This window comes from Anneissia japonica, unplaced genomic scaffold (genome assembly GCF_011630105.1).
Source record: "Anneissia japonica isolate Jap-2015-1 unplaced genomic scaffold, ASM1163010v1 scaffold288019_len225695_cov184, whole genome shotgun sequence".
Lineage (NCBI taxonomy): Eukaryota > Metazoa > Echinodermata > Crinoidea > Comatulida > Comatulidae > Anneissia > Anneissia japonica.
In genome coordinates, this window is record NW_022706625.1 from 188426 (window position 1) to 214587 (window position 26162).

The 26162-nt window shown below is 34.9% G+C and overlaps 2 protein-coding genes across 2 annotated transcripts in view; one reads left to right on the forward strand and one right to left on the reverse strand.

The window, feature by feature from the left end:
• The first annotated feature begins 4038 nt into the window (after positions 1-4038).
• On the forward strand, positions 4039-14485 carry LOC117106181. The gene is made up of 5 exons (XM_033247532.1): positions 4039-4155; positions 4377-4417; positions 7394-7618; positions 7724-8845; positions 10211-14485. The coding sequence occupies exons 1-4, from the start codon at positions 4039-4041 to the stop codon at positions 8826-8828; spliced, it is 1488 nt and encodes a 495-aa protein (XP_033103423.1). The 3' UTR covers positions 8829-8845; positions 10211-14485.
• Positions 14486-18696: 4211 nt separating this feature from the next.
• LOC117106187 (ankyrin repeat and EF-hand domain-containing protein 1-like) overlaps positions 18697-26162 on the reverse strand; it is a 10495-nt gene continuing 3029 nt past the window's right edge. Inside the window, exons 3-7 of the mRNA XM_033247540.1 lie at positions 24005-24278; positions 22773-23595; positions 21771-21997; positions 21272-21477; positions 18697-20865 (exon numbers count right to left, since the gene is read on the reverse strand). Coding sequence (XP_033103431.1) covers positions 20581-20865; positions 21272-21477; positions 21771-21997; positions 22773-23595; positions 24005-24278 — 1815 coding nt within the window. The 3' untranslated portion in view covers positions 18697-20580. The remainder of the gene's footprint in view (positions 20866-21271; positions 21478-21770; positions 21998-22772; positions 23596-24004; positions 24279-26162) is intronic.

Sequence of the window (26162 nt, forward strand, 5' to 3'; positions counted from 1 at the left end):
GTATAACCATTAGACATATAGGTCTAATATAACAAGAAACAGTAAGTTTACAATTAGTTTTGAATAATACACAAAATGGGGAAAATACAACTTTAATAAGCCTGCAACACACGGGTAAGAAGATATAGTAGCAAATGAATAGGGCAGCATGAATAACACAGGCCTATATGGACCACTAACAACGTTAGTGTAGGTCTACCATTTCCTTCATTTCTACAACAGACAGATCGAAAACGGGCAACCATTAACGTGGAAATGGTTAACCAGTTTGTTCAAAAGAAGATGAAGAAAAAAGAAATATAGTTGAACATTTGTAAAGTGCCATTCAATATTAAATTTGTAAAATGCCGTTCAAAATGCCATTCATTATTATTATTACGTAATATTACATTTAACTAAATTATTAGCTTTCATATATTATAGAACTAGTAATCAATATATAGAAAAGGTCTCAGGCTCTCTTTCGGTGTGAACTCTCATGGTATCCCTCGGCTTAAAAGCTTTGTCGACGTGTTCTAACTTCAGCTTTCAACATATATATTCACTTCTGTTACCAATCTACTTCACTGCCACTAGCCTCGCAATAATAACATGTATGTAGTCCTAGTACTGTTGGATTTGATTGTTTTTTTAGGTGTTTTCCCACAGTTTTTAAAAATTCAAAAATTTGTATCTCATTAACCGTTCCCAAATTTTTCGTCAAGCCGTCAAATTTGCTTTTTGTGTCTTAGAAAAATCAGTTGTACAACATATTAATGTTTCCCCTCCGGAGCCTGACTTTAAGATGGTCCCGTATATCAGCTTAGCTTACCGCCTAAGATAAACTGGAAAGATCACTTTTTATAAATATTCTTACAGAATACAATTTGATTTTAAAGAGAGCCTATCAAAAAAAGTTTATATCCATAGAGGGCAGCAAATAGATTTATGTTTATATCAGGTCTAATACCGGTCGCGTTACCGTGTTTTCTCCAAACGCCAATTAACCCCCATTCCCTTAGCCTTAACTCGATTTAGATTCTGTTTTCAGACATAAAAACGGTCGACATAATATTTCCCGTTGCTAGTACTGACACTTGCGAAATATAATATTTAATTGGAATTATTTTAAATTTGTTTAAAAAAATTATTCTGACCGAAATTTTGACAATTAAACAAACACAGGCCTAACTATCCGATCGAGTACAGTGGGGTCCGACTAATTACCAAAATGATAGGGAATTACCCGAACGATACGGAATTACCCAAATGTCTATAATAAACGTTGAAACCTTTCGTATTTTTAACATACAGTATTTATTTGTCAAAATTATTCGTAATTATGGCTTGTATAACTTGTTTAATCATTTGGAAATAATAATTATAATAGTTTTCATCAATGTATTAATATGAATTATTCTGTTAACTTCTAATGATTTTTTTTATTAATGTAATAATAATCGTTTTATCTGTTTCTAACGTTATTTGAATATTTTCGGACATAACCCTGTCTCTTATACACATCTAGATGTGTATAAGAGACAGGTGTAGTGTGGTTATATTTCACACGGAAAGCTATAGTATAACCATTAGACATATAGGTCTAATATAACAAGAAACAGTAAGTTTACAATTAGTTTTGAATAATACACAAAATGGGGAAAATACAACTTTAATAAGCCTGCAACACACGGGTAAGAAGATATAGTAGCAAATGAATAGGGCAGCATGAATAACACAGGCCTATATGGACCACTAACAACGTTAGTGTAGGTCTACCATTTCCTTCATTTCTACAACAGACAGATCGAAAACGGGCAACCATTAACGTGGAAATGGTTAACCAGTTTGTTCAAAAGAAGATGAAGAAAAAAGAAATATAGTTGAACATTTGTAAAGTGCCATTCAATATTAAATTTGTAAAATGCCGTTCAAAATGCCATTCATTATTATTATTACGTAATATTACATTTAACTAAATTATTAGCTTTCATATATTATAGAACTAGTAATCAATATATAGAAAAGGTCTCAGGCTCTCTTTCGGTGTGAACTCTCATGGTATCCCTCGGCTTAAAAGCTTTGTCGACGTGTTCTAACTTCAGCTTTCAACATATATATTCACTTCTGTTACCAATCTACTTCACTGCCACTAGCCTCGCAATAATAACATGTATGTAGTCCTAGTACTGTTGGATTTGATTGTTTTTTTAGGTGTTTTCCCACAGTTTTTAAAAATTCAAAAATTTGTATCTCATTAACCGTTCCCAAATTTTTCGTCAAGCCGTCAAATTTGCTTTTTGTGTCTTAGAAAAATCAGTTGTACAACATATTAATGTTTCCCCTCCGGAGCCTGACTTTAAGATGGTCCCGTATATCAGCTTAGCTTACCGCCTAAGATAAACTGGAAAGATCACTTTTTATAAATATTCTTACAGAATACAATTTGATTTTAAAGAGAGCCTATCAAAAAAAGTTTATATCCATAGAGGGCAGCAAATAGATTTATGTTTATATCAGGTCTAATACCGGTCGCGTTACCGTGTTTTCTCCAAACGCCAATTAACCCCCATTCCCTTAGCCTTAACTCGATTTAGATTCTGTTTTCAGACATAAAAACGGTCGACATAATATTTCCCGTTGCTAGTACTGACACTTGCGAAATATAATATTTAATTGGAATTATTTTAAATTTGTTTAAAAAAATTATTCTGACCGAAATTTTGACAATTAAACAAACACAGGCCTAACTATCCGATCGAGTACAGTGGGGTCCGACTAATTACCAAAATGATAGGGAATTACCCGAACGATACGGAATTACCCAAATGTCTATAATAAACGTTGAAACCTTTCGTATTTTTAACATACAGTATTTATTTGTCAAAATTATTCGTAATTATGGCTTGTATAACTTGTTTAATCATTTGGAAATAATAATTATAATAGTTTTCATCAATGTATTAATATGAATTATTCTGTTAACTTCTAATGATTTTTTTTATTAATGTAATAATAATCGTTTTATCTGTTTCTAACGTTATTTGAATATTTTCGGACATAACCCTGTCTCTTATACACATCTAGATGTGTATAAGAGACAGGTGTAGTGTGGTTATATTTCACACGGAAAGCTATAGTATAACCATTAGACATATAGGTCTAATATAACAAGAAACAGTAAGTTTACAATTAGTTTTGAATAATACACAAAATGGGGAAAATACAACTTTAATAAGCCTGCAACACACGGGTAAGAAGATATAGTAGCAAATGAATAGGGCAGCATGAATAACACAGGCCTATATGGACATGTATACATACATACATCCAAGTTTTTATGTCAACCTCCTAAATATGCCTCTCAATAAAATACTGATACAAAGTGAAGCGGGCTCGTGTTTAATTATTAGGTGATCGTATGGGACTGCTTTTTAAACCTTTAATGATAATGTGCAGTATTAACTTTTGACTATCAAATAACAATACAGACTTTGAAGGTGAAGTGTTGCATCAGCAGGTACCATAGCAACCTTTTCGATTGATTTTTATTTGGCAAAATAATCAGCTAGCTCTTGCTTTAGTAGATAAATTCAATGGCGTAATTTGTAATAAAATATATGACATTTCTGTTTGCTATTCAGGAGATATATTGTATTATTTTTATTCAATTTGTCTCTTATTTGCGTGATTGAAACGAATTGTATAATTAATAGCTCGAGTAATAGGTCATGTGATGGTAATAAAAATAATATAGCTAAAATATCTTTCATTGAACGGTGTAATATAGCTAGGAAAGATACAGTAGATATGAAAATTAATTTCTGTGTCTTTTTAAATTATTCATGTTTTAATTTTGTGCTTAAAAGGTGTTTTGCTTTTTATTGTTTAGTTAATTTGTTGGTAATTTAAATAGTATGTCATTATAATGCTAAATATTTTTTAAGTGTTTACAGGAATTAAAATTTGATCAATCTTTTTGATATGATATTGAAAATTATTAGTGGGTGTTAAGAAAATATATACTGTCATGACCATAGTATTATCATTATAATCACTATGGTAATAGTAGCATGCTACCATGGTGACAGCCATATAAGACATGATGGTACTATGGTAACTGGCGGCCTGAACATCATACCACAGCTGCTGCACCCTCAGAACAGTACCGACATGGTAACATTTTCATGGTAATATAGCACCATGGTAACAATATTATAGTAATATCACCATAGTAACAGAATTGTATTATAATAATAACATGGTTGATGATGTAGATGATAACAAAGTTGACATCCTTATGTATTTGTGATGATTATTTTTATTTTATACCAATCAAAATACTGTAATTAATATTCATTATTTCATTATGCACAATCTCGTTTTTGTTTTTTCAGGAATTGCTGTGGCTTTTATATGACTTGAAACACCTTGAAAAGTAAGTATAGCTAACTGAAACTAATCAATAATAATATTACTGTAAAAATAATACTGATTAAAGGTAATAAAAATACTAGTTACTTGGTAACTCTTAATAATACTGTAATGATTATAAAGTGGGAAGAAATTAAATATATAAATATTTGAAGTGTAATGTAATTATAAGTCGTGGAGGAAAATGACTATATAAAATGAAGTGAAGGACGAGTAGGTAACTGTAAAACTGTAAACTTTAATATTGAAACTCAAGATGACTGACTGAACCATGTGCACATGCCATGCAACTTCTGGTTATTTTAACCTATGACTTAGCTTGCACTGTGGGTGCTATATAAATTATTGTAGCCATGCTAAAGATTATATCATTACATGTAGCACCATATTAACATTTAAAATACTAAATATATAATTACATAAACAAGGGCGTACCTTGGGGGGGGTCAATGGGTGCGTTCGACCCCCCCCCCTTTTAAAAAAGTGCCCTTTAAATATGATTTTTAAAAAAAATCTAGCATAATTAAACTGCGCCTAGCCCTGCTCGCTTCACTCACAAATAACGCACCCCGCGAATTCTGAAAGCTTCGCTAAATTGCTCCGAGTTCAGCTTGCCCCCTGCGCTGTTGTTTCGCCCCCTGCATAAATTCACAAATAGTTATGTCTGTTTCCACTCTAATAATTTTGACAAGTTGTAATCAGAGTCATTTTAGGTATTTATGGAGCAAATTGCACAGAGCTCTTGTTTATTTTCTCGCAATACACTTCTGCGTTAATTTACATGTATTGCTGCTAAATTAGTTTAGATGCTCGTCACTTTCAATAAGAAACAAACAACAGAAGTAGAATAATGGGAATTGATTTCTGCCATATTATATTAATACCTTAGTATATGAAAACCATATCATAAATGTATTCATATTTTTGAGTATCTTCAGATTAATCTTCTAAATTTACAGTTAGGCCAAGTAAAAAAAAAAACATGTTTCACGTCCGGCTTTTTTTTTTAATTGAGCGGCCTTTTTTATTTTTTATTTTTTATTTTTCAAAATGGCCGCCATTCTACAGACTTGTTGACATTTCCCGTCTAGTTTTGTTCAACATATAAAATTTAGGAATCATTGTTACTGTATACAATCGGAATACGTCTCAGACGTCTTCACATGAAACTATTCCATACAATCTGACATAGAGGGCCAGTATAACGGGAAATTCCAGAATTCATCGGAAATCATCGGCCGTATTCGATTGGGACTTTCGTGCTCTGCTCAACGAAGTTAACGCTCGGAATTTATCGTTGCGTTTTGTACTCAACGGGATAACATACTCAACGTATAGTCCCAATCGAATACGGCAATTGTATGCATGACAAACGCGCTCTAGTGAAGTGAACTCGAGGTTTGCCTCCTGACGCCCAGAGTAGGCGACGGCCTAGGCCTAGCCTAGAGATATCGGCCTAGCCTAGGTAGAGATATTGGGCTAGCCTAGGCATAGCTTTACTATACGAAAGGTTAGACGAAGATATTGCACTATTTTAGGCCTGTCTCTTATACACATCTAGATGTGTATAAGAGACAGTCCTTATAGATATCCAATTTCATACATATATCAGCCTTGCTTCAATAAATCCTATAGTAGCAAAAAGCACTTAGCAGTATTAATTCAAAGGCTGTCTCTTATACACATCTTATAATAAAGTATGAAATTGTGTTACTAACTTTTAAAGCACTGCGACTCCAACAGCCCACTTACCTACTCGAACCCCTTCCTAAATAAGCCTATTTCTCCTTATCCTCCCTTCGTTCTTCTGACCTTAATTTGCTCATTGTTCACAGTAAACACCAAATCCTACGGCCACACTTTGAAACTCGCTCCCAAAACATATTTCTGACTCAACTTCAGTTGCTATTTTTAAGACCAAACTCAAAACCCACCTTTTTAACATCTGAACATGCTCAGCGCCTTTGATTTTTACTTCGGTTTAGTGATATTGGCACTTTATAAATTATTATTATTATTATTATTATTATTATTATTATTATTATTATGAAGTTATAATGTTTATTGTATAGTTTGCAAGCAAGAAGCAAATTAAGTAATGAATGAATTAATAATAATTTCTAATACATGATGAAATATTGATTTTGAAATCTTGCACATGGCAAAATTTTTCTGAAATTGACCTTTAAAATTGGATGTTTCAAAATGATTATCTTTAATCTCTTGGCCAATTCTCAATTATTGTGACACTGTTGCTAAGCCACTTTGCTGATGCAGACTTATACTAGTCGCTGAATCTCTGCCAAAGCCACTTCCTGCCAGACTCGTCCCTCTGCTGCCTGACACATCCCTCTGTTCCTGCATAATTCAAATCTTGGCCTTGGTGATTCTTTGTTGAAATACAAAACAATGCTTTTTACAATGCCCTAATCAATATAATGTATGCCAATATTCTTGTTTAATAACTTGACAAACCCTAATGTGATTTTGGGTGGTAGAACCCTCTGTCATTGCCAATTCGTGGTCAATGAATACCAATACCCTGGTCTATACATGAACGTTTACCCTCGTCAGTGTATACCTATGCCCTGATCTATACCTGAACATTACCCTGGTCAGTGTATACCAATACCCTGGTCAATACCTGGCCAAGACCCTGGTAAATGTATACCAATACCCTGGTCTATTCAAATGAATTGCCAACACAGAAAGCTACTAGATAACACCCGTCCTAGAAAGTTCACTAAAAACTCACAATAATCTGGTATATACTTGTACAGTTATTCTAGTGAATTGCCAAAATAGAAAGCATGGATGAGTTAAAAGTAACCACAAAAAAAAAAAAAAAATAACATGTCAAGCAGTAAACACACAAGCCTATTATAGCATTTAATACAGAATCATTTAATTTTGTTTTTCGTGTCGTACACTAAAGTTGAAGCAAATAATGGTTTGTAATTTTTCTCCTTTAATTTCTCAGGTATCCAATGGCGATGGGAAACCTGGGTGACTTGGAGAGCATTTCCCCCAGCCCGGGGAGACCTTCCTGCGAAGAGATTTTTGAAGCCGCCATCAATTCAGCCCAACGGTATTACAATGATCATCATGTGTATCCTTACACATACCTAGGGGGACATCTCTACCGGCATCAGAGATACAAAGATGCCCTTAAACGCTGGGCTCAGGCTTCCAGTGTTGTTAGCAAGTATGGCAATCTTTTTAACTTCTTGTTACCAGTAATAATAAGTTCAACACGTTGGTCCCCCTTTTTTACTTGATAATTAACTCAGTTTACTTCCTCTGTTTTCAGCTACAACTATTACCGAGAAGATGAGGAGATTTACAAGGAGTTTCTGGACATCGCTTTTGAATTGATCCCAAACATCGTCAAAGAATTCTCACACTCGGTAACACAAAACTCGCCCCTTTGTGATCCTGAGTGTTATGCATATTTCTTGCAGTTTTTTGATGGACTTTGCAAGTGGGAAGAGGGCAGTGTCACCCCTGTGCTACACATCACCTGGTCGAAAAAATTTATTGGGGTTGTTTCAAAGTTTGCTTCGGGTGTGCGGGAGCTCATTGATATTCATGTTGAGAATGAACAGGATTTTGAAGACGATGAGGAAGAAGAGGAGGATGACGACGAGCACCAGAAGGAGAATGTAGTTAAACCAAAGATGAGCAAAGATGAAAAGATGACGAGCGAATCGCATACCAAAACTAAAATTTCCCTCCGATCGAAGAACTATAGCATTACAAGGAAGAAACTCCGTGAGGATATTAACCAAAATATAATCGCGGAGAAGAGTAACGGAAATGTTAAAACAGACAACCTTGACAGTTCGTCAGATAGTATCGGAAGTGAATTAAAGGGTGGACAACCGTTGGATGTTTCAAACCCGAATATTGCCGCCTTAGCTGCGGCATGCAGTGAATCAATTCTCAATCCCGATTACCTTCTTGGTGCCTCGGAGACATCCACCCCTTTTACTTCAAAATCATGGGATACAAAAACAGATCTTAATGATTTTTTAAGCGGAAGTAACAACGGTGGAGCCTTCCCAGGCATTACGATGGAATCGGCATTGAAAGCTGAAAGTCCGGCCGAGATGGCGTTTCATCGACAGTGGAAAGCCAGGCAGTCAGACTCTCAGGGGGAGGATTCAGAAGATGAAGCTTCACACTACACCACAAATCCTGTGCCAGCATCGCAGATGATGTCACCGAAACTGACCCTTTCCAGTGCGAAGATGAAAGGGTTAAAGGAACTGCTAACAAATTCTGGCAAGCTCAACACTGCGGCAATCCAGCTACAACTGACAGCGCAGTCCCAGGTTCAGTTCAACAAACGCCCTCGTTCTACCAGTGAGTACGAGGACTACGGAAGTCTGCGGAGAAGACCACGGAGGGAATAATGTGGAACTTAAATAAAGTAAGTTTGGTGTATTGAAACAACTGTTGTCAGAAATACTTTTTTTTTTTACTTCTGCCTAGTTTTAAAAAAGAAAGCTCGTAGCAAATGCATACCTGCAGAGGCTAGGTAGCCATATACCGTAGCTCCCCAGGTATAGTCCCACCTCGGGTATAATCCCCTGACTTAGGTCCAACCAAGCATTAAAATTTGGGTAAGTAGGTTGGTGAATTTTACAAATGCTCAGCAAAAATAAAAGTATTAGCTCCAAATTCGGCGGACACTTCCAGTTGATTAGACCAGATATTGCCCGCCGTAAAGTTCAATACAAAGTGTGGGCCAGTTGGATCGCTCTCGCTGCTAAAAATAACTTGTTACAATCATGCATTACAAGTAGGCGGTCTTTCACATTTCGATGGGTGATTGGGTTGGATAGCAATCTCTGTAAACTATTGTTGGCAAATTGTTTGATTTTTCTCTTTGATGGGGCCCAACAGGATTTGGTATTTTGTTGAAATGATAATCTAGGCCTAGGCTGCAGTGGGCCCTGCAGGGAGTTTTAAGTAAAATTGGCAGTACTGTAGTGTGTTTTTTTTCCCTAAATCTAGTACGGTACAGCATTTGGGCTAATATCAGTAGGCGTCACTGACTAGGCCGTTTCCTACTTTACAGTAGGTAAGGGCTGGCCTAGCGCGAGCTAAGACTAAGATATGATCTAGGCGCCTAGGAATACTAACAACAGTTAGGGTGTTCCCTCCCCATTTATGCTCGAGTAATTAGTCTGATTTCTTCACTGGAATATAGTTGTGGATAGGCCATTGAACCGTAGTGCAATGATTGTTTAAATGCACCTGCCGCTTCACAAAATAATCGTCATTTTTAGTTCATGCACAGGGAAATCTCAGGTATAATGCCACCACCAAAATTGGGCCTGCCACCACCAAAATATGGGCCAATTTCACGTACATGGAGGGTGGAATTATACCAGGGGAAGTACCGTAGAACTATGGCTAATATTTTTCGAAAGAGACTCCTATACAAATTAATTTTAGCATTCAGATGGAGGTTATTCATGTTTATTCAAGCCTACTTGTAGTGAATCTATTTAGGTGACAAAGGGGGTCACCTAAAGCCACCTGTCATGTTCCTATCACAGTGGGGTTATAGTTGTAACATAGGCATGTGAGTTTCTAGGTCTGGCATAGGCATGCGGATGCCTAGGTCTGGCATAGATAGGCCCAGACCATCATTCGCACTTTTTTTAAAATATAAAATGTATTATGTTAATTTGTTCAATTATTCATTATGTTTTCTGTACAGATAAGTTTAATTCTATCAAATATGATACACACACCTCACAAAAATGTTCGTTTTTTTTTTTGTCAGGTACAATGAATAAAAAGGCGAGAAATTATGAACCAAAGACAAATTGTTGTGAGTAGTAAATTATAATTTGAGAATCTGATCGATTGATGTGAAAAAATAAGGTCAGTGTCATCTCCTATGATAGTTGGTGATCAGATGACCTTAGTACATTTTTACCAATAATTCTATTTGATGCAAGTTTTTTGACAAGGAAGGATGTTTGATATGTATTATTAAATGTTTTATTTTATGAAGAAAAACAAGAAAACTGCTTGTACATATTGAACGTAGCTAATGAGGGTTTTTACCATTACTGTAAGTTTGGCCAAAAAAGACATGTTTTTCTGACAAAGTAATTAAGAAATTGATTTTAAGAGGATTGTAAAAATAAACTGGAATTATTCTGTGAATCTAGTACTGACAAGTAACAATATCCACTATTTGTGCATATGAAAAAGTTTTCAAGATATATGTCTGTTGTGCTACAGTAATACACTTGAAAAATTAAAATCATATTTGAATTGCATAATTAAGTACATTATTTGCTTACAATTGGAAATTAGAGCAAGAATATGTATTCCTTGTCAAAACTGACTCATTGATACAGTAAGTACATTGTATAAATTTTAACTTGGCTGGTAATCAATATTGAAAATGTTCCTGGTAAAATGTCTGTAATTCAACAAAAAAAAAACTGAATGTTTTGAGATTTGTGTCTTATTGTCAGTTGATAACTTACCGTATTTGACTTTTGTAGAAATAAGCAATTCATTGTTTAAATAGGGTTTTTTTTTAGAGAGAGAGGTTTTCTCAACTTAGAACAGAGAGTATATCAGAAACGAAATGAATACACACGTGTGTTTTGAGTTTGAAACAGTTGCACATGCCAACACGTGAGTATGTGCTTGAATGTGTTATAATGTATGTGAATTATGATGTTCAACATTATGCGTTCACCTTCATTTCCTGTCCTGAAATGACAACCATGACACGCAGCATCCGGCGGAAAGAAGATTATTACCGCAGATGCCAGAAACTGAGTGATGTTAACAGATGTCAGATGTCAGATATATATACTACTAAACCCAGCCTGCTGATGATATTTGATGGAATTTTATCTTTATTACCTTGAAATTTTTTTTTATTCCCTGATTAATCAAATTTTTCATAACATTTTATGAGAAATAAGAAGTGAACGATAACTTTGTTTTGCTACATTGGTTTTGTTTTGAGGGTGCCACACTGAAACCTTTATTTTAATATGACCTTTGATTTTTCATAATAAAAACAAACAACTCTATCCAGGGAGGGTGGGAATTAAATTTGAAGTTCGAGTAATATAAAAAATCACATTTGAAAAGTGAAATACTGTACTGTTATATTAAATATAGCTGAATTTGAATATATATAAATGTTTCGAAAAATCATTTTAAACAATATTTTGTGTGTATATAAGATTATTTAAGTCACTAAATGCTAGAAAATAATATGCCTTAAACAAATAGAACCATCCAATTTTTTTAAAAAGTTTTGTTGGTACTGTAAAAAATTGATTTAACATTTAATATGCAAAATCATAATTTAATGTTTGCATAAATATATCACTATAATAACCAAATTTGATATTAAGAAATTATCACTTATTAGTTTTTTATTTACATTGTTGTGTTTGGTATAATTATACAAAATATCAAATTATCAACTTTCATCCAAAAAATATAGCAGTTAATTGGATATTGAAATACAGATTTATGTAATTTAATTAGTATTCCTCTATTGTTTCATATGTTTGATTTATTGATACTTAAGCTGACATAGGTTGTTTTCTGCATTCAATTAAAGATACAAAACTTTACATAAGTATGGTAGAATGTAAGAAATATCAAATATTTTCCTTTCCCTACCCCAATTTCCCTTCCTCAATTTTTTCTCTTCAGCCATTTTAGCAGCTTGTTTTTTTTTTTAAGTTATAATACCAAGTAGTGATGTAGATTTACTGTCAACCTGCAATGGTCCTATGAATCGTCAATGAAAGCCTTGTTTCTCTCTGGTTTTAATGAAACAATTGATACCGTAGACATGTCACATCCACGCACATCTAACAACGCACATAAACACGTCACGCAAACACGACGTAACAAACACACAGGGTGACCAAGACAGCGACAATACCAAAAAATCATCAAAACATACTTCAAATCCTTTAATATCATTATTGATAATTAAGCCTAATATAAAATATTAATAATTTCTGATGATTATTTTAAGTTTTGATACTAAAAATACTTGGACTAATTGATGTGACTTATTGGGACATACACTCTTAACTGTTTTTATATCTGTATTGTGACAAAGAATTAGTACATTCCAAACAGATTAGGTAAAAGTTCATTACTTCACCATTCCTACATTCAACCTGACCTAACTTTTTCACCCTTGCATAGGTTAGACTATAGAGGGTGCAATTCATGTTTTATTTTAATTTTATCTATTTTTGTCTATATTCTTTAGAGGACTTGATACGTTAATATTATCAATTCCTCTTGCATGAAATGCAACTTTCGCAGCTAGTGTATGGTAGTAAAAAATTTATTTTTGTTTTACAATTAATTTTGGTAGATTAGATTTGTAAACTGTTGTAAAATATTCTATATATTTGTGCATGATAAATATTACTTGCATTTTAATATTATGAGAATCTCCAATTTATTTTACCATATCTGGTAATGAAATAGTGTGTTTTGTAAGTGTGTGCTTAATTTGACCCCTAGGTCACTCAAAATATTCCCCCCCCCCCTAGGTTTCTTATATATTTTGCTTTAATGTTTGCTTCCTTTGCAATATTTTCCTTTAAAAACTTCTAATTAAAGTTTTATTTCAAATTTTATTTATTCGTGATTATGATTTTAAAGATTTTTGTGTGTAAATTTCATTTAATGGTATGAAAACTGTAGTTTAATTATTTCAAAATAATGATATTTAAATAAGGAGTAATTTGATTTCTAAAACATTTCAATACATATCAATTTTTACCATGAATTGAGTTGTGTAGCATCATCTTTAGGTGTTGTTGTTGGTCAGGTATATATATTTCAATACTACCTACCAATGTTTTTACCAAAAAAAAATGTTTGTAAAACAAAAAGCTAAAGGTCCTCTATCAGTTCAGTTTGAAATTTAAAACATCTTGCCTTCAAAATTCTGATATGCAAACATTCTATTAAAGATATACTGCCTCATAGCTCTAAAAACATGAAAATAAAAAATACACAAAAAAATAAAAAATAAATAAGCTTGCTTTGTCTATTTTAATACATTATTGGCATTTAACTTTAAATTAGAGGAATAAAAGCTTGTTCATTTAACAGCCTTTAAATAATGTCATTCCTATACTGTATATAATATAATCTTATATAACTCTTAAATTTCTGTCAGCATATTTACATTATTTCATATTAAATCATCTTTAAATCATTGAAAACAGATTTTTTTTTCTGTGACTTAATCAAAAGTTCATTTTTCCTTTAAAATAATCATTTTAGATTTTATTAAATTTATTGCAAGTGTTATCTTTTCTATATTTTTCTAGCAGTATATCTGTAAACACATAAACAATGTCATGTAATTACAGACACAGATAATGTTATTGTCATAAAAATACAACATACAATTATGAAATGTTTCTTTCTTATTTCGAAACAAGTCCAGTACAAAAATAAATATAAATATATTAAATAGCATATATCACAAAAGCAATTCTAACTACTGTACATACACTTACAACAAACATTATCTTAATTTCTTAATAAATTCAATAATTGCTGAAGGCAGGAAAAAATTTCTAAATTTAACAGTTTTAATTTAATTACTGAACTGTTGATGGACTTTATTTGCAGTTTTTTTGTTTAGCCAAATAATATAATTTAACCATACTTTGCAATAATTAAATCTGTGTAATGAAATATATTTAAAACCTTACCAATGAATTACTGTAATTTCTTTTCCTCTATTGTTAAAAAATCAACATGAATATTGATTATATTTGCATAATAATTTGCATTGTTAATCAGTACATGTATGTAAATAAGAGTTCAACAAAACAGCAATGCATTATGGGTCACTGATACTTGTATTTTATGAAATATAACTGCTGATGTAAATATCATTTACATTTGTGATACTTTTTAATCATTATAACTCTTATGTTTGCTTTGTATTATTATAATTATTTTGTATTTTATTCTCTAGAAATGTTTTATATGATTGTTATTAAATCCGGTGATTTTTGTCTGCTAATATGGCTCTGGATACTTTCTGATAAATGATTTAATATTCTTCTAATAATCATTCTTATATTTATTTTATTTATTCCATTTTAGTATCTATTGTTGTTCCTATTAAAGATATACTGTCAGTGATGAAACTTGTAACTAAATATTAAGTACAGTATTCTTTCTATTGTTCTATAAGCTGGGGCCTATTCAGTACAGGGTACTGTATTGACAGTACTGTGTTTGATTTGCTTCGTGTATTTAAGTAAAACTCTGTCCACACTCTGTCAAATTTTATATGACAATTTTGTTTGATGTGCCCATATATGGGCATGATGATGTTATACTATATCCAAATATGGGCATCAAACAGTTATAATCAGAATAATTAATTAGAATTGTTTTTGTTGCAAACCATTTCTGTATCCTTTTGAAGGTGTGTAGTAAAAGTCTGTAAATTTTCAAAAACTGGATCCTTTCATACTGTGTCTCATCTAAAGCTCTGTCCAGACTATCAAATTTTGTTTGACAAAAACTGTTGTATGCCCATATATAGTCATGATGTGCCTATATATGGTCATTATGTGATGTCATCATGACCATATTAAGGCATGTCACATGTTTTTGTCAAATATAATTTGTTTTTGTTTTTTAAAGAGTTTATGACAGAGTATACCTTTAATAACCATTCTGAGTTTATATTTTCAAATTTTTCCCAACACTTGTTTGGTAATTGACAGTTTGTAGAAATGTTCGTTACACAAATTAGTACCATTTTATTATTGAAGAATTTTGTGTACATATAGAAGAGAATCCATTTTATTAAGTGTTGGATTCAATTGTTGTGTTTGCCTACCAAATGGAGAGATCTTCCAGATACATAATCATATTTTTGAAGAGAGTTCGTTTACGATGGAAACTATATTTTGGTGCTGAGTATAGAAAGTATAAATTGTTTGTATAAGAAAAGACTTGGGGGTATTCATAGTGTTTGTGTAAGCTTTTATTTGCATTACTCAGAGAGGTTTTGTTAATGATGGCACAGTGTATATACATTTGTATATTATACGCATTATGATATTATTGTATTTAAGGCACAAGTTTTAATGTAAATATGTTATTGTTCAGAGATTGTGCATACAAACAATGGTTTTAGATTCAATTATTAAACTAGTATGAATGTTCTGAGCAGTAAATGTAAGTTAAAACAACCACCTACTAGTTGTATTAGTAAGTCATCTATTATGACCCTTGTTTTGTAAGCCATGGTATCCTGTATTTAACGCCTTCCTACTTTTTATTTTAGTTTCGTATTTGCCACTGACCAGCTCATTCTCCCTTTGGTCCACTTCGTCCTGTTTTTTTTTTTTTTTTTTTTGTCTCTCCCCTATTTCATTCCATAAAACCAATTTTCTGTGCGATTCTTGTAGAGTGGAGTCATTCTGGTTACCAGAAAAAAAACTAACTTGAAATTTGTTGCTTGGATCAATCCAAAAACCTTAGCATTTGAGAGCCCTTTGTACCCTTATTCTTATCTATTATATACACAATTTTTTTGCATATTTGCAAACATATTTGTTTTATTCAAAATACATGTACTGTATTATTTTCTAGGCATGACAGCTTTTAAAAAAGACAGGGTTTTCAAGAGACATTTAGAGCAGATAGAGATTTGCGCCATATAGCAATGAAAGAACATTTTATCATTTTCTGATACAAAAAAAAAACAAAAAACAAGTTAAGTAAATATCATTTCTCGAATGGCCATAAAACACCCGATATTTAACTTAGCTACATTTCCTATTGTTTTTAATATTTCAACATGTGTGCATTTAAGCACCATTAGCTTTAAGTGATCCTAACAAAATATAAACTTAATAATATCGACTTTCACGCACATTTTTCCTCATGCTTAAGTCTGTAGCTATTAACCAATGGCGTATCTAGGGTGGGGGTGTACTCCCTCCCATCTCCCCCCTTGTAAATGTTGAAAGCAAAAATATCACGCTCAAGTATGGTAGTTAAAAATCACCTCAAATCAACTTATTTTTACGAGCTAGGCCCCCTCCCCCCTCAACTAATTATCGTGGCCCAATTCTCACCAAACTCCCGCCCCCCCCTCCCCCATTTTTCCATATCAACACTCCTAGATACGGCACTGTATCAACAGATTACAAAGTCTGTGTATTAAAAAATAGGTCTACAAAGTATTTATCCAGTATATGTACCGGTGTATAAAGTTTAAAGATTGAGTATTGATTGTTAGTTTAATCTTGGTTATCGCCGACTTTATTAATCCCCTCTTCTTTCACTTGCCTTTGCTTTTCTGTTAGTCGTTGGGCATGCCTTTATGTTTATATATTATTATTTATGAATGTTTTCGAAGAATTTACAAGAGTCAGACTCGCATTGTTGCGTTTCCAAGAGCTGATTATTTTTAACCGATTCTTGATTGTCATATTGTGAAACTTACAATATCCCCTCAACGTAGTTAACGTTTTATCTTGTTTACACCATGGTTATAGCTCCATGTTTTACACCAAATGTTGTTATTACTTTTTGCCTTTACCTAATAATGAAAACATTCCATTTGCGTTTTCTGTGAAATATGTTATTTTAGCCTTGCAATTGTTCTTTAGTTGGTTCTATATCTTGCATTTGCATGTCCGTTAATATTGGGTGTCATCAATTATTACATCGTGATACTAATGGCTTTCTGCGCGTGTGTATAGCTTTCAAGAAGAAAAAAAAGTATTCTGTGCATGAAAATGTGACATCATCAGCTGGAGATGGCGCATTCGTATTTTATCGCTTCAACGCATAATTCCGCACCAAATTGACGTTTATATCGCTTCATCGATAGATTGACTAAATTGAATTTACTCCCGTATGCTAGTGTTATGGGAAATTGATACGTTCGTTTCTGACATAATTTATTGTAAATAGAAATTCATGAAAATTTTATTTCACCTTTTTAAAACTTTAATTTCAAAGATTACCAAAGAGAAAACGCCTGATCGCGTTAAGGCTGTATTAATTACGGGAATAATGTTCAGTGTAGACGTTTGAATTGTAGAATGATACTTACATGGTAAGAGATGACGATTAGTTCATTTATTCTTTTAGTGTTTGCAATTTTGTTTACAGAAAGAAAAAAAATCTTCGCAAATTCTTTTAACATCCCATCAAATGAGTCGGTAGTATACTAAACGCAGTATAAAACCAATCGATAACAAGAGATGTCGTGTGTAGAATTAAGCTATTTTCCCGGTCTTTTTGCAAGTTACGCACGTAATTGTCATTGCGCATGTCGGCAAATTTAGTGACACTGATAGTAAATTGATGGCACAGCTCAATGGACATTCAGAATATATTGTATTAAATAACGTTTATCCTTGATTTTAGTACACTCATATATATTGGGTTTACTCCCCCCGTCTATACTGCACACAACATCCAGGCTTTAACACTTTCATGTTTATAGTGATAGGACTCACCTTTATAAGAAAATCATTTCATTACCACGAAAATAGAGGCTTAAGTATATTTTCCCAAGAGTGGCGTATTGACATCAACGTTTGGATTAGCCTTCAGATACATATCAAACATGCCGAATTCTACGTCCTATGATTTGCTGTGATAGAGCGCGTATACTGGACGCGATGTGAATACGTGACTGTCATATACAGTCTTTAATTATACATTCCTTGTCGTGTATAAATCTTTTTCACGTCACCTACCGTTGCAGTAAACGCAATGCGTTCCCTAATCGGCATTTCTTTGAACATATAATACGTATCGTACAAATTTGAGTTTGTGAAGATTATTATTTTTATCATTATGTTCTAGTAGAAACAGAAATAAAGTGCTTATTGCAAATTATGTATGCAGTCTATATTGTGTTAATTGTATGCGTGTGTGGTGGGAGTAGGGATGTGACATGCCCTGTGTTCGCAGACTATAAATGCTTTTTTTTAAACTGTATTGTTTTGTATAGAAAGTTGAATATTTTACATTTATAATCCTACTCTCTTAGCCACGCCTAAGCATCGCTAGGCGTTGAATTCAATAAACTCATAATCCCTTTGTAATATCAAGGCGATATATACAGTACTGTACCTCCATATTATCTGAAATACACTGGAATATCCAACAAGGAGGTATCGAACTACAGTATTAGAGACGCGTAGTGGTACGTCCTATAAATACAGCAATAATTGTAAATATAAACAATTATACATTATTAAACTATATCTCTTTATTTTATATTTATATACAATATATATATTAACGTAAATCAGTACAAGTTCAGTTCTAAGACACGCATTACATCGATTCGAATCTTTGTCACGTGATCCATTAGTGACATATCACTCAATAAAGATATGCCTATTACTGTACGTACAATATACAGCATCACATCTCGTAAAATACTATAAACGTTGAAGCTTCGTCTAAAGTTAGCCGCCATATTGTAGGCGCTTATCAAGGTGAAATCATAATTGCATATATATTGAAAATGGAATCTGATCGCCCTTCATTGCTTAAAGAACCTTGTAATCCAATAGAGGGCGGTATCATTTTATTTAGAAAGGCGAAATGATTAGTTACCGTAGAAAATAGCAATTATGAACACTATGTTCTTCATTAAGTTCCAATAAGACCTATATTCATTATTAGATTAATGGGCTGTCCCGCTAAATCCCGAACCTTGTACCCCCCTTGGACATTAGTGCCGAGGTTTTCCCACGCTATCTCCCTTTGTGGGAACCATTGGAACAATATCCAAAAGGTGGGCTTAGGTACGGTGACCAACGTTTCATCTTCCGCATATCAGATGATATATGCTAAAGATGCTGACATTTCATTTATGAAAAATCATTCAATGCTTGCTCAGTATATCATACACATGAGACTTGGATCAAAGAACATAATAACGATGTTTCGTACTTGATATACACCTTAATGAATTCTATAAACTCAGAAGTCGGATAAATGACGAGGCGCCAACGTTATTTAACTTTGCATCGCAAATGAATTAGCCCTCGTTACCAAAACACACCAACCTAAAGTCCCAATCAGGTATTTCTTATATGAAAAATACGTCGGTATCCAACATCCGTACGTAGTGTTTTGGTGAATTCAGGCCGATACCTAAAGTGGTGGCGGGGAAAGGGGACGACGTCCCTGCCCAGGAGGCTGGATTTACTATGAAATTTGAGGAGCTGAATACACGGAAGACCAATCCCTGTGACGTGACACCGATGTTAGCTGCTAAATACGAGTGCGCTTGAGGGACTCGCCAAATCCAAGAAATAGTTATTGTACGACGTAGCATAATCGATAATTCACGACTTCGTTAGGCCCACGTATCTCAGTGATTAAGCATATTATTTCATACAAATTGCAACAATACAGCTGGTTGCAATGACTATGAAATGATTAATGATATTTATATTGTGTGTGTGTGTGTGTGTGCGTTACGTTCATAATTTAACAGTTGAGTGTCGATGTGAACATCCGCCGTTGTCATAACATATCGTGATAAGACTAACTAATGGTACAGTTTTGAAAGACTGTGGTTTATAATTCCCATGATATATTGTATTTGTGATCAGCTGAAACAAAATATTCTATTCAATAGCATATTCATTAAATTTTCCCTTAGCACACATAATCCTATTTCATTATCTTTTCTTATTCGCAGTGGTAGATCAAGATTCTTTCGCGAAGTGGGGGTGGGGGAATGGCAATAGAGGATCTATGATCCGAAGCGAGTGGAAACTATGTGCGAAAAGCAACGGTTTTGGAGTTTCTTACTTATTGTGGGATTTCAAGAGGGCTTTGGAATCTTTTAGAAATTTAAAATCTCTTGGGCCTATCTTAATGATTTCACATTGGTTAGTGATGTTTTGTTTGCTGCTAGGAGGTGGGAGGAGAGTCAGGAGGAACACCCATTTTGCCACCTGGATCCGCCACTGCTTCATTATCTTTATCAATTTTTTACAATTTCTCCATCCATCACTTAGGCTATACAATATTTTGTTCTGCTAATCCTTAGTTACCAGTTCTTCTGATCTTGTCATATGTTGTTTGAAACTCATCCACATTAATGCGTAGTTAATCGTCTTCGGAGTCGACACCTCCAAGTTCCTCTGATTTTGTCATAAAATGTTGTTTGAAAGGCATATTAAAATCAGGGAAGTCAACGCTGTCTCCAAAGCGCATACGTCGCTGCTCTTTCTTGATGATCAATTCCCGTGTATTGGCCTGATGATTCCAGACTTTAAGGGGGATGTATGTTATGTCCTCAACATGTTCAATACCCCCAGCCATAGCAGATGCTGCCCGTAGTACGGAGCCTTTTCGCTCTCTTGGACTGTGGTTGGGTGACTGGTCTGGAAGCTGTAATAACAATAATAACATACATTTTTGAAAGATAACAATAAACTTTATTGCCAGCTTGTGTATAGATGATGCATCGCGACCATGTCTCCCTTACACCGTATCGTACTGACGATATCAGGGAGGATCCAGAGATGTTCGAAAAGGGGTGGGTTGGGTGGGGGGAGAAACAACACTACGCTAGCGGGGTTTAGGGGGCTGCCCTCCGGGGAATTTTTGTTCTCTAGACGCCAGGAAATAACCTCTGAGGAGTTTTGGGCAATCATTAATTTCTTTTTCTTTCCTGTTTTTTTTTTTACTCTCCATAAAGGTGTGGGGGTGCACCCCTCAATCCGCCCCTGAATATATTGTCATTTGAAAATATTTAAGGCCTACATAAAAATGGCATGCTTTATATTTGCCTTACCGCCTGCTGTGCAGTCAACCCTCCTTGAGGTAAAGGTGGTACCGAGCTGGAGCGTGGCTGTCCCTTTTTCCCGCCTTTAGCACTCTTCTTGCCTTTCTTCTTCTTCCCGCCATCTTTTGGTTTTGGAAGGCTGTCAAACTTCTCTTGGACAATTTGTAGAACTCTTGGATCAGCCCACCATTTTGCAATATCAAGTGCCGTATCGCCTGATAAAATAAGATCAATAATTATCGCATGGCATTTATTTGAATAGTGATAATACCATGATGATCCGGTTTTGGGCTGCTCAAAGCCTTAAAAAACGGAGATACCAGACACCGAAGATATACGTGAGTGTGGTACTGAACATGCCCTCTTCTACTGGGGCAACAATGCAAAGTTGACGACGTTGCAGTAGGCCTATATAATGATAGAGCTAATGATTGTGTTAAGTTTTGGCTGAAAGATGTGTGTGCGCACATAAGAAAAAATAAATAAATAAATATTAAATAAATCGTACCTTTTCTGTTCTCTATCTCCACGTTGCATCCTTTATCGATGAGGTACTTGGTTATCTCAGGATTTGATATTTGAATAGCCCTCATGAGTGCTGTTCCCCCGTTCATCGCCCTTGCGTTTATATCAGCCCCTTTTTCCAGCATCATTTCTACTATATCTAACTGGCCCGATAGTACCGCGTGGTGCAGTGGTGTCCATTTGAAGTTATCACATGCGTTCACATTGGCACTGTGTTGATAGATTATAAATAGGTCTAAGTTAAACATGTATTCATATGTTCATCTTCTAAACAAGTTACCCACGCGTGGTTTGATGGTGTTATGAAAGTATAACAGGGGTGGATCCAGAATTTTTCAAACGGGGGCACAACATATTCAGATTAGATAAGTGAGAGCGCGCTTATTTCAATATATGCCTTGAAATTTTAAAATTTAGTGGCAAAACGGGTAGGGTAACGTGCCCCCTACTGGATCCGCCCCTGTATAACATACAGAGGATTTGTCATGAAAATAATATTTGGATATGATCGTGATCATAATTTTAAATCGTCCTGAATTATATTCGATTTTTATATATTCAATTATGTACCACGCACATCAATAATCGTATCGATTTCTTTTTCACTTAAAGAATAGAATCTAATTCAGTGTGTTGTCTGTCAAATAAAACGTTTAATTCAAACATTACTCATTTGCGTAGAGTATCGTCATCATACAGTGTGTAAAATAGAAAATCATTGTTGTTGGCTTAATCGATGTTTCATTGATCATATGCAACTGTCCTCTTAATCAATACGTCCGGTTGGCTAGTCTTCTCCTGCTAGCTTATACTGAGAGATTTGAGTTTAGAGAAGGAACGTGCGATTTGTATTTTCGTCAACAAATGCGAGCAATACATCTTTTGAATTATTCAATCTATTATATAACTTAAATTGCGGGATGGTCAAAAGAACAATGAAAAAAAAAAACAAAAACAAAAACAAAAAAACACCGCTTATACTTACCCTCTGTCTACTAGAAACTGCGCCATCGCGTGATTTCCCTGTGCGCATGCTACCATCAGTGGCGTTTTGTAGTATTTATCTCTGGTGTCGATGGCCCTGCCTTTATTATACGCGATTTTCAGACTTTCAAAGTCGCTTACTTTAGCTGCTTCATTTATGTTAATATAGGTTCGATCCGGTGTGTGTAAATACCAAGCTGAATCATCTTGAATAGGGTGATCGGGCGGGATGTCCCTTGTAAACCTCCCTGTATCAGTAAATGGGACGTGCCGGGAGATAAGATGTTCGGGCGGTTCTCCAAATTCAGTTCTTTTGCCCATCGGACCAATGCATATTGGCATGGGGACTTTGGTTTTTCCTTTCTTTTTCTTTCCTTTCTTCCCCTTCTTGCCTTTCTTCTCCTTTTTTTCAAATGATGACATTAAATAAGTTTTATGTACATATTTCTTCCCGGTTAGAAACTCGGAGAAATTTATAACACCTTCTTTATTTTTATCGTGCGCTAAGTAGACAGTTTTAAAGTTCTCTTCATCAACGGGTGCGTCTAAGTTAGTAAGAACCTCGAGAAATTCCTCCCTTGATATTCGTTCCGTTCCTTCCTTGTCAACGTCTTCAAACCTCTCGCGAAGAATGTTCTGCCGTTCGACGCACCAGTCGTATAAACTCACAGCCCAAGGCTCTGTAGGAGGTTTCCCACCCCCTCCTATTTTCTTAGATAGTTTTTCAGCCTTACGGCACTCTTTCATTGCTTCTTTTGAATCACTGTTTTTGGCCAAAGCCTTTGGTAACAGGCCATCATCGTTCTTCGTATTTGCGCGGCAACCTTTTCATCAAAGAGAACAAGAATAAAGTCAGAAACCTCCTGTACATTAAATGTCGGTGCAAATAGGGAGTTATAACAAATGGATCCAGGAGGTTTGCCGCGGAAGGGGTTGGGGGAGAGTAGAAATGGAGGACCTGGTCCGAGGGAAGCCGAAAATAAAATGGTCCGTAATGAAGGTTTGTGATGTTCCCTTTGTATTGTGGGGTTCAGGGGAGCTATTCCCATTAGAGGTTTTAACCCATTTTAATGTCCTTATCTAAATGGTTTCACTTGGTAGTGATTTTTTGGCTTCTGCATGTGCAGAGGTGGAGATCGAGCACCCTTTTCGCAACCTCCTGGATCAGCCACTGAAATTTAAAGCATTTAATAATGTTAAAAATAAAAATAAAGATTATTTAACATATCTTACCACGTTGACTTAAGAACTTGCAACAATTTGCAAAGCCTCCCTCAGCAGCTAAATGTATAGGAGTATTCCCGATGACGTCAACGCCACCTAGATCTGCATTGAATGCAGACAAAAGTTTGAGGACTTCAAAATGGCCTTTCTTAGCTGCCAAGTGGGTGGCTGTACGCTTGTCTTTGTCGACTGCATTCACCTGAGCTCCCTTTAGAAGCATCTGTCGTATCACAGGAATGCTGCCACTCGATGCTGCGGCCATCAGAGCAGTACGACCAGAATTCTACAAAATAGGAATTAATGGTGAATTAATGGTAGACCTAGGTTCCTCGAGCAACATGGTCACTGGCCACCAAGAAAAATAAGTGGCCCGGGATCGGGACACCCATATCAACTGATGCCCTTTGATGTAGCATATGGCCCCATTTTGAAGCCCTCAAAGGGTGATGTCCGAATTCCCAAAAGCCTCAGTTTACCTGACCCATATCTCCGGAAAACTTTCTTCATATTGGCTTTGTTCGTACCGTTTGTTACAGGTCTAATCTTGATATATAAACCATTTATTATATTATATTAGGCTGCATTCATGTATATGTTTGTTTTGTTTTGTCTAATTGTTTCTGTGGCGTGTCTGGATAAAGAGTAGACCTATATTGACTTGGGGGTAGTGCGGGCGCGAAGTGGGTCACGAAGGGCTCTGATTAAGTGAGGCTTTAGCTGGCAAAATAAGGTGAAATGTGGTTAGTATAGTATACTTTATTTATTCACGAAACCTTATTCAGTAATAAAATACTGTTCTACCATAAGGTCATGATTAAAAATGACATGATAAAAAAGTTATAATTAACTACTTAAGCGTTAATAAGTTTTGCTTGGCAATTTTCTGGGGTTACACCATCAGTTTTTGTTGGAAAGTATAGGTTTTCTTAGACAATCGATATAGGCATATGCATAAAATGTGAATGACCAACAACTTGTCGTTACAATTAAATTATAACGAAAATAACGAAAATGCACATTAATCACAGGCTTCATGAAATTGAACATTCGCTGCAGACGACATTAAAAAGCGATCATTGTCACTCAGTTCAATAGTTTAGATCTTTTGTTTCATAGGAAATTCGTTTTTAATAGCACTCCTCGGTTAAAAGGACAGCTTTAAATAGGCCCAGCTGCAGGTCGTATTACATCGATGAAAACGCAGTACCACAATAGAACCTCACATTACAATTTGCAAGTGGGGAGGAGATATCTTCTCAAAAGCACGAACGATGGTGGTGGTTGGGTGACGGTAACGGACCGGAGTCGGCGGCAGTGGGGAGGCACAGCAGCTACCGATAATAATGAAGTAGAGCTACACCCTTTTAACGATCTTAACTGCGGGCACAGCGAACCTAACAAAATGGGACTAGCACTATCGTTAAACATTTTTAGCTTATATTTATTCTGTCATCCGGGCTGTGGAGCATTCGTCAGCACCGTAATGTCGCATCATGTGCAGTGGCGTATCTAGAAGTCTTGAAATGGGGGTTAATGGGGTGGGGGAGAGACTGTCTCTTATACACATCTAGATGAAGGTGGAGTTGGGGGGGGGGAGGCTCGATGATCAGTTGAGGGGCGCTAATTCGCGAAATAAGGTGATTTTAGGTGGTTTTTTACTACTTGACCGTGATTTTTTCGGGGTGCGAGTAATTTTTGGAGGGGTGTGCGCCCCCAACCCTAGTTACGCCACTGGTCATGTGAGATTGTCTACTGTTGATTTGACCATGTTTTAAGTGTTTTGATCATGCGCAACACGTAGGAAGTCGGTTGGCAACCAAGATACTGCTTAAATAAATTCATTGTTACGCTCTGTATACATTTGCTTCTGAATTATCAATATCGGTTTAATAGCTACCGTAGTCTTATGATCATGAGTATTGGGATGGTCGATATTTGTCCTAATATATTTACATACTATAGCTTTTCCTCAAAGTATGCTTATAGTGTATATAGGCCTAATGTATATATACAATTTATATACATATACATTTATAACTACGATAGTCCTATGCCTATATATACATTATGTATCCATATATTAATTTTATTATTCTTTATATTGTGTTCTGTAAGTTTGTTTTTGGATTTGAGCGATTGTGCCCACATGTTTCCGTGATAACTTTTA